This window comes from Salvia miltiorrhiza, chromosome 2 (assembly GCF_028751815.1).
Source record: "Salvia miltiorrhiza cultivar Shanhuang (shh) chromosome 2, IMPLAD_Smil_shh, whole genome shotgun sequence".
Taxonomy (NCBI): Eukaryota; Viridiplantae; Streptophyta; class Magnoliopsida; order Lamiales; family Lamiaceae; genus Salvia; species Salvia miltiorrhiza.
In genome coordinates, this window is record NC_080388.1 from 25,039,331 (window position 1) to 25,049,683 (window position 10,353).

Consider the following 10,353-nt stretch of genomic DNA (forward strand, 5'->3'; position numbering starts at 1 on the left):
TATTTCTTATATTTTAAACCTTATTTATATTTAATATTTATAAAAAAATTAATCATTTAATACATCAATTTTGATGGGTTCATTTCCACTGTATATACATCTTCTAACTATTTATAAAACTATATCCCTCGAATCATACTACAATTTTTATAAACAGAGGAAATACACTGTATGCGAACCTATTAATTTATTTTTAAATAATTGACAATTAATCTTCCACATCCAACTTATCGTAAAAAGCAGTGCAAATTCTACAATGATAATGTTGTAACATAACGTCATAACGTATGAGAGTGAAAACGATTAAAATATAAACGGGATGCTTTGCTTTGGAGTTATCTAATCTAATCCCAAAAGATTAAACCAAACAACAAGGGAAAGAACAAAAGCAAGAAGATAATTTGTTCTCTCAAAATCAATTAGGATGTCTGCTTGCCAAATTTTTACAGTACTACCATTAACACACACTAACTCAACACCTAGCTATACTTGGTGAAATACTAATTAATTAAAACTGGTTAGAGAAAACAAAAGTGGCATAATTTCTTGATTTGCTTTATACTTGAGCTACCAATCCCTTCTCTTTTCTGCCTTTCTGCTCCTTCATTCCACCTGCATTTTCTCCCCAAACCAAATAATTATAATTAGATCATCGATCCATTCGAAAAAGTGCAAAAACAAAAAATAAAAAATTTAATTAAATAATCTTCTTGTACATTGTACATGCGGATAAGTTCCAGTTATTCAATAGCCAACAAAGAAGGGACACGTACAGACATAGTACATTAAATACATACATGGAATTCAAAAGGGGCTATACAAAAAATTGTGGGTAAAATACACGGAAAAAGAGGATCACAAAATAAAAAATAAAATGCTAAAATTCAAACTCCTAAGCAGAATCTACTAATAGTCACATTTGACTTGATACAGTATCTGCAGCTCAATTTGGGTAAAGTCTACCCTAAGCACATACGCAGGTGCGCATACCGCTAAGATTGGAACACGTGTCTTCTTTACAATCCCAATTCCCACCCGATTCTCTACCTTTTTGCTTCGGTCCGGTTTTTTCCCTTTTAATAATACCGAGTTGAACGAAAAGTATTTCTTTTCTTCTTCTTTTTTATGCTGTTTTACTTTTTGGTACTTTATTCTTTTTAAATTATGCTTAGTATTTTATTCCTTTTTAAAAGTATTTATTTTCTTCTTTTTTATGTTGTTTTACTTTTTGGTTCCTTATGGGTTTTGAATCCACACTGAAACGCGAGCTGACCATATTTCAAGCTAAACAATGGTATGATATATTAAGATAATATATTAATGAAAATATTAATAAAAATAGTAATAAAATATATTAGTGAAAAATATGAATGGTATGATATATTAATGGACAATATTTTCGGGAAATATTTTCACTATTATTCTATATTTCACTATAATTAATGGACAATATTTTTGGATAATATATTAATAAAAAAAATATTAGTGAAAATTATACACGTAGGGTGTGTTTGCTTTGAGGTATAAGGAAGAAATAAGCTACACGTAGTGAATGAAGAACCATTTAGTGGATTCTTAGTTTGATTCTTATAATTCTCACTTGATTTACTAGAAATTATTAGTGAATCAAGAACCATTTAGTGGATTCTTAGTTTGATTCTTAGAATTCTCACTTGATTTACTAGAAATCGTTAGTGAATGAAGAACCAATTAGTGAATTCTTAGTTTGATTATTAGAATTCTCACTTGAGATTTTAGAAATTCTCAATCGATTGGATTATTTGATAATACCGTCGTAATATTTGATAATATCGTCGAAATACATTATTATACCATTGGGAAAATTGAGAATACCGCCGGAAAAATATAGAATACTCGGCGGTATTCTCAATTTACCCGGTGGTATTCTCAATTTACCCGGAGGTATTCTCAATTATCCGGGTAAATTGAGAATACCGTCGAGTAAATTGTCAATACCTCCAAGTAAATTGAGAATACCGCCGGGTAAATAAAGAATACCGCCGGGTAAATCAAGTGAGAATTTTAAGAATCAAACTAAGAATCCACTAAATGGTTCTTGATTCACTAATGATTTCTTGTAAATCAAGTGACAATTCTAAGAATCAAACTAGGAATCCACTAAATGGTTCTTCATTCACTAATGATTTCTAGAATCTCAAGTGAGAATTCTAAGAATCAAACTAAGAAATCACTAATTGGTTCTTGATTTACTAACGATTTCTAGTAAATCAAGTGAGAATTCTAATAATCAAACTAAGAATCCACTAAATGGTTCTTGATTCACTAATGATTTCTAGTAAATCAAGTGAGAATTCTAAGAATCAAACTAAGAATCCATTAAATGGTTCTTCATTCACTAATGATTTCTAGAATCTCAAGTGAGAATTCTAAGAATCAAAGTAAGGATTCTCTAATTGGTTTTTGATTCACTAATGATTTCTAGTAAATCAAGTGAGAAGTCTAAGAATCCACTAAATGGTTATTGATTCACTAATGATTTCTAGAATCTCAAGTGAGAATTCTAAGAATCAAACAAAGAATTCTCTAATTGGTTCTTGATTCACTAATTATTTCTAGTAAATCAAGTGAGAATTCTAAGAATCAAACTAAGAATCCACTAAATGGTTCTTCATTCACTAATGATTTCTAGAATCTCAAGTGAGAATCCTAATAATCAAACTAAGAATTCACTAATTGGTTCTTGATTTACTAACGATTTCTAATAAATCAAGTGAGAATTTTTTATATCATTAATAATTTATCATCTCAAATCTAAGTTTAGAATTTAGAATCATAACATAAGAATCATACTTTTAACATGAGAATGATCACCACTATTAGTGAATCATGAACTAATTGAACTAATTCATCTCAAATCTAAGTTTAGAACTTAGAACTGTAATATGATCATCACCATTAAATGAATCATGAACTAATTGAAGTAAGATTAGCGAGTAATTCAATTGAGAATTCTCAAATTCAAGTATGATCAGTGGAAATTCAATTAAGAAAATATATTAATAAAGAATGATAATGGAAAATATTTTTAGATAATATCCTAATAAAAAAATGGTGAAAAATATTAATGGTATCACTAATAGTGTTCATTGTTCTTATGTTAAATTATGATTCTCATATTATAATTCTAAACTAAACTTATAAGTATAAGTTTTAAACTTATATTTGAGATGTAAGTAAAAGTTTCACTTGTTATTTCATGAATATCAAATTATAAGTATAAATTTAAAACTTATATTCATAATGTTAGTAAATGATTCACTTGTCACTTCAAAAATATCAAATTATAAATATAAGTTTTAAACTTATATTTGAGATGTAAGTAAATGAATATCAAATTATAAGTATAAGTTTTAAACTTAAATTTGAGATGTAATTGTAAGTAAATAATTCACTTGTTAATGATGTATACTTATAATTGTTTTAGGTTATCCATCCACGTCAATTGCTTAAACGAATCAAACAGATATACGAGACATACACGGTAGGAGACACAATATCTTACACAGTTTACTACACAGTAGAATGACATAACCGTGTAGTCAACTGTGTAACTAAGAACACCAACCTTTAGAGTTCTTTATTAAAAAGAATTTTCGATAAAATATTCAACACGCGCCTTAGATCATGTTAATCAATATTTTGGAAGTTGTAATTTACCACTTACTTATATTTCATGTTCTAACAAATCAGTAATTAACATTTATTTGAAGTTGTAAGTATTTGAAAGAGTTAATCTTGCTTCAATAAATATCTTCAATATATTAATGGAGATATAGGTAATAGTCTAATTATTAATAATTGATGCACAATTCATACTTGTAATTGTTTATCATAATCATCAACTTTAATGATGCATATTTATAATTGTTTTAGGGTATTCATCCATGTCAATTGCTCAAACGAATCACACAATTATACGAGACATACACGGTAGGGGACACGATATCTTACACAGTTTACTACACAGTAAAATGACATAACAAGTGAATCATTTGCTAACATTATAAATATAAGTTTAAAATTTATACTTACAATTTGATATTCATGAAATTCAAGAATGATTAAGGCACGTATTAACAGTTTTTAATATTAAAGCATTAGTAACAGTTTTTTATTTAATTACGTTTACCTTGAAATCTAAAACATACTTTTTTTCATTACCATAATATTTTATTCTACTATATATATAATATGTATCTTAAATAAAAGTTCATAAAATACCTTTAATTTCATATAAAATATATAAGAAATAATATTGAAATAAATATGTTATTAACATTTAAAGAATAACATGTTTTCAGTTATTTTTTTCACTTTCAGATCCGTTTTTCCCCCATTTTATTCTTTGTTTTTACATCTTTTTGAATATTTGATTATTTTTATGCAAAGGTTTCTTCAGTTTCTCTACGTCAATTTGTGCAATCTATTTAGCTTTCTCTGTCTTTATTTAAAAATGTGTTAATCTTTATGAACTAGTATAAATTAGTAGATACAATTCAATATAATAATAATAATAATAATAATAATAATAATAATAATAATAAATCGTAGGTCGTGATAAAATTTAAGAAATAGTAATAACTTAGTCTAATTGGTTGAAAAAGACATTTAAAAAAATCAGTAAATTATTATAATCACAAACAACCATAAAAAATTACCAGTATGTTTAGATGAATTCGCCTCCATGCCAACGACACAAACAAACGAGTTATGCAACGGAAAGTTCGAAAATGTCAAACACTGAAATACTGAAGCTCATCTCAAGTCTCAACATTTTAAAAAATATAATCACATCCGACGGCTAAGAACAAATCTTCAAATAGATCAAACCATTTAATGTCCGAAACGTGTCCTAGGTTGAAGCATTAAGCTACAGTAATTATAGGTGTGTGTGTCTAAATTTTAAAACGTATAAAAATACAATAAAGTACAATAAAATACCAAAAAGTAAAACAGCATAAAAAAAGAAATAACTCGGTAGTATTAAAAGAGAAGAAGCTGGACCGAATCAAAAAAGTCAAGAACCGAGTGGAATTAGATAGAAGACACGTGTTCCAATCTTACCCATATGCGCACCTGCGTATGTGCTTAGGGTAGACTTTACCCTCAATTTGGCACAAAGCAATTGAATTCAAATTAATTAATTAAAAACGTTTCTTTTTGTAAAAAGCCGGCAATCCCATGAAACACTTGAACCATGTTTGTCTAAAGTGACATTACAATAAAATCCTTTTTCCCACCACAGAAAAAAAGAAGAAGCAAACTTACTCTTGGAGCAATGGGGCGGATCCTCGAATAGCGAGAGGGAGAGCTGCTTGTGAGCTACGCCGATATCGATGAGTATTAAACCGGAGGTAGGGTCATTGACGATAATGTCCTTGACGGGGAGCCATAGAAAGAGCTCTTCCTGCGAGAGGCCATGGACGCCGGTGAGGCTGCCGTGGGTGAGATTAGCGCGCAGCTCACTGTCGTACAAAGCCATGGTGTCGAACTTGGTCAAACAGGGGGCGTCCAGATACACTTGGAGGAGCCCCGACCCGGAGAAGTTGTACGACTTCACGTCCTTGGGGAAGAGGCCCGGCGGCAGGCCCATGGATTTGAGGAGGTCGTGGATGGAGGAGGAGGAGTGGCAGAGGGGTAGAGAGAGAAGGAGGAGAGAGAGGATTGCGAAGAGCGCCATTAGGGAGAGAGTTAGAAGGAGATGGGGAGACTATACGGAATGCTTAAAAAAGGGTGGAGTTTGGTGTTGGACTTTACTAATCTGCCCTTGCATGTCCAATTATTAAATGTCTGTTTTTTTTTTTTCCATTTGTTTTTTGTTTTGTCGGAAAATGGCAAAATGCTGTGCTAACCGCTGAATTGGAGTAGTACTTTTCAATGAGGGTGAGCATTCTGTCCGGATCCAATCGATCCGGTTCCAATTGACGAAATCGACGAAGAAAAATTATGCGGATCGACCCGGACTGATTTAAAGCATAGGACCGAGTCGGAACCGACCGAAACTGACCTCAGTTCAGATCTGGTTTGGTCCAAACCGAGAAAATCCGTCAATTTGAGATTTTTTTTTCACAATCTGTTCCCAGTTCCCAACTTCCCATCATTTCGAATTAATGCAAATTTTCGAATTCACAATATGTTCCCAACTTCCCATCATTTTCAATTAATGCATATTTCGAGCAAACCACGAACAAGAAGTAGCAAATAGTTTCCAATCAACACTAAACCAGTTGAATAAATTCACAAATTCAGAAATCTTCCATGAATCATTTCAAACTCATACACAAATTCCGTCATCTTCCATAAATTCGTTGCAAGCAACTAACAAGTAGCAAGAATTTAAAAGTAAGCAACATTACTCACTTGAAAGAGAAGAGTGGTGACTGGCGAGTGGCGAAGCCAGGTGGTAGTGGAAGGTGGGAAGCCGGGTGGCTGAGCCGCGGCGAAGAAGAGGCGTGCGAATTGCGAACTGGAGTCTGGAGTTGGACGGCGAAGAAGAGACACGGCCTGAGTCGCACCGTGCGATCAGTGCCGCCGACTGGAGAATTAAGAGGCGGCGAGAGAGCTCTTGCCTATGTTTGGACGCTGTCATGTTGGTCTCTTAGTGGAGAAGAGAGGAGCCGACGGCGCTGCTGTGTGTTGTGTAATAGAAAATTTGGGTTTAGACAATAGAAATTAATTAAATTATTAATAAATTATATATTTAATAAATATAGCGGTTCAGTTCGATTTTCGACAGTTTTGGGCACCCCGAAACCGAAATTATATCGATTCCAAAAAATAGGATCGGGCCGGAGCGAATACTGGACCAAAACCATCCCGAACCAAACAGTTCGGTTTGGTTCGGTTATTTTGGTCCGATTTTGCTCACCCCTGCTTTTTACTATTTTAAACATCATCATTTGAACTTTTTCTTATTGGGAGTAATATATATGTGGTGTTTAATTTTTTTAAGCCATTATTTGAGGGCCATTTGTAAAAATATGATAACTTTTTTGAATTTTTAAAATTGGATTTTTTTTTTTAAATTTTCGTCGCTAGTAACTATATTTGGTCCCAATTTGACTTTCGTGTGCCACATGTAAGTCCATTTAATGTACAAAAAGTTCGATGGAGCTTAAATATAGCTCACAAAAATTACTCAATTATGCAAACTCGAAAAAAAATAGCACATTATGCAAGTTCAAAAAAAATTGCAAATCGTCTTAAGATAGTGACTTTTGTTTATAGTAAATATCACTTTATGTCCCAACATATTAGCGTTTGAACGAATATGTCCTATCATTCGGATAACTGCGTAGAAGTACTCAACATATCAATTCTTTCTTATTTATATCCCGAATTTTTTTTTCTAACATCAGAGTACTAACGTGGATCGACGGAATTCCTAGTAGGCGTCTTACGTTGCTTTCTTGGACCAAAAAAAAAAAAGAACTAATCCAACCTTCTCTTTATTCACTCAGCTGGTTGTGCCTACACAATCCTAGAACCTTTTTTCTTATACGGCCTAAAGAGAAAATAACCACGCAAGATTAGAAAATAGTAAATCCCCAACAACATAGAAGAAGAGACTGCATTAGCACAAATTGGAATTGATTATCAATAAACGAATCAAAAATGGTACATAATGAGAAAAAATAAAATGAGGGTATGAGTGAAATTAGGTGTACATCAAGGTATTCTTTTGCATTAAGTGGAAGGATCATCTCACTCACAGTAAGAAACAAAGCCTTATATGATTTCGCCATCTAACTGTGTACCTTTTTCAAACATTATATACATTACATATATATTTACACAAAGGAATACCTCTTTCAGAAACTCAGACCTTCGTTCTTCGTGTCGCCACAAAGGGTGCCTTGTTCTTCGTCGTTGTCGCCAGAGTTAGTCTGTTGTCGCGAATGACTAAGGTTTCTATGATTTTACTTCGAATTTCAGTAAGAATCGGGCACAAGAAATTGATGAGGAGTACTTCCTACATCAGCACTGAACACTTAATTAAAGGATTTATTCTAATTTCAATTAATGGTTATTGTTATTATAAGTAATTATGACAGTGTAGGAACCATGGGAGTGCTGGAAATCTCAAATCAATAATGCCTACATATGAGAAGAAAAGTATTCGTCAAGATGGTTCAGTGCAGAAACAAAAGGAGAAGATATTAAGTCTTACGGCGCAGTCATGATCGACTACCAGATGAGACAAGGGAAGGACTACACAGCGCGTGCGACATTCCAGCGCTGGATACTCATATAAGGCGACATCTGACAAAGATTGCAAGTTAGTTAGAAGAAAGAATATTCGAGAATGCAACCTTCGTCCATGCATGTGGAGTACGTGAGTTGAGTTAAATGCCCATTTTACCCCTCTGGATATATCTTCTATAAATACTTGAGTTGTATCATTTGTAAGGGTTACGAGATATTGAATATAAGAAGCTACTTTCTCTGACTTTTACTTAAAGTATTACTTAGTTAGGATTACTTAGAGTATTTTCGTTTATCAGTCTATGTGGATACGACATTCGATTACTATATATGCTACAATTGCACCGTGTTAGTTGCGGCATTTTGTTGCTAATAAATTAGTGATCACACACTCACCAAACTGATATCTGTAAACATAAGAAGCATGCTCCCTAATATTTAAGCCGCAATCTATAAGATAAAGTTTTGACATATCATCATCAGTTTCAGGGGTTTTGGGATCTTAATCAAAACATCATTTTACTAACATTATTTTTATTAAATAAAATATTTTTTTTTTCTAATGCATGTTTTTTATATCAGAACAATTATCTTGATGGGTATTAAAATAAGTTTCTATATCTTATGATTATTGATATTTTAAAACTGTTTAGATTTACCTCACTATTTTTTTTTTGAATCTATATGTTTGTATTTTGTTGTTTGTTAAAAATTAAATTTAATATTATTATGTTAAATTAATAGTTATAAAGTGTTTCATATATATTGTGCGAGTATCGTGATAATTCTTGTGCGATTTTTGTAAAAGCAAATGATAGTACTTTGTACAAAAATAAATGATAGATTACAAATGATACTTTTAATGCATGCAACTGACATTTTTAATAATAAATAATGATTCTTGTCTTGAATGCAAATGATACTTCATAAATGACACTCCCTCCGCCGATCAATTCTTGACTCATTTTGCCATTTTGGTCTATCCATCAATTCTTGACCAATTACATTTTTAGTAAATTTTTCACTCACAATAAAATGGAACTCTCATTTCACTTACAATGATATTTTTACAAAATGTATAAAACTAAATGATACATTACAAATGATACTTTTAGTGCATGTAAAGAATATTTTTAATAACAAAAATGATACTTTTCTTATTAGCCGGACGAAAAGGAAAAAAAAGGGCGTGGGGCCTAGCGCAGGTGCTAGTTTAACCCAGCCGCATAGTTCTTCCTGGCGGAATATTTGTCAAGATTAAATATTAAAATTTCAAAAAGTATATTTGCAATGAATGTATATTTATAAAATTTTCTCATTACATTATTATTCAAAGTTATTGGCAAATAAATACACCAACTTTAGACTAATTCTGATTTTTAATATGAATTTAAAAAGTGTAAAAAAAAAACATCAACTTATTGATTGTAGTAATTTTTTACATGAATTCTGTTTTCGGCCAAATTAAAACTTACTTAGCATACCGAAATGTTGATGTGGACAAATTGGATTATTTAACACAAATTCGAATTGTTGGATTATATTAAATTATACTCCCTTTGTCCACGAAATGTCGTCCTAAGGGAAGGAGGCACGAGTTTTAAGAAAATTTGTGTTGTTTATTTAGTTAGTAGCGAAAGGAGCCCACACCTGAAGAAAAGTGGAAAAAGTTAATTTAGTGAGTAGAGAATGATGCCCACATGTTAGCGATTGGAGAAATAGACCCACAAATTTACTAAAAATTATGACAACTTTTTATGGACGGACCAAAATGACAAATTAGGACAATATTTCGTGGACGGAGGGAGTAAGACTTACTTTCTTTCTTTTTTTTTCTTTTTTTTTTTTCTGGTTCTTCTCGAATTGTATCTATGAAAGTAAATAGAATTCATGTTAAAATTACTACAATCAATAAATAAATTAGAGTATTTTTTTGACACCTTTTAAAGTTCATGTTAAAAATCATAATTGATTCAAAATTGGTGCAGTTATGCGCCAATAATCCTATTATTTAATAAAAGTAATAAAATTAATTTTTTTATATTTATTTATATAATATTAAATTTATAATACATACAATATTCTTTGTGCATTGCGCGTGAGGGC

The 10,353-nt window shown here is 31.4% G+C and overlaps 1 protein-coding gene across 1 annotated transcript; it reads right to left on the reverse strand.

Annotated features, from left to right (window-relative positions):
• Positions 1-400: 400 nt before the first annotated feature.
• Positions 401-6,773, reverse strand: LOC131007819 (uncharacterized). Its single transcript, XM_057934736.1, has 2 exons — positions 5,311-6,773; positions 401-612 (listed from the first exon to the last, which is right to left on the reverse strand). Exons 1-2 carry the CDS (start codon positions 5,720-5,722, stop codon positions 557-559), a joined length of 468 nt encoding a protein of 155 aa, XP_057790719.1. The 5' UTR covers positions 5,723-6,773; the 3' UTR covers positions 401-556.
• Positions 6,774-10,353: the final 3,580 nt, after the last annotated feature.

Excerpts from the sequence above, each read along its gene's own strand:
- LOC131007819 (XM_057934736.1), bottom strand. The coding sequence starts at position 5,722 with ATGGCGCTCTTCGCAATCCTCTCTCTCCTCCTTCTCTCTCTACCCCTC. Across the intron at positions 613-5,310 it reads TCCGCCCCATTGCTCCAAGA|GTGGAATGAAGGAGCAGAAA; the intron begins GTAAGTTTGCTT and ends GAGAAAATGCAG.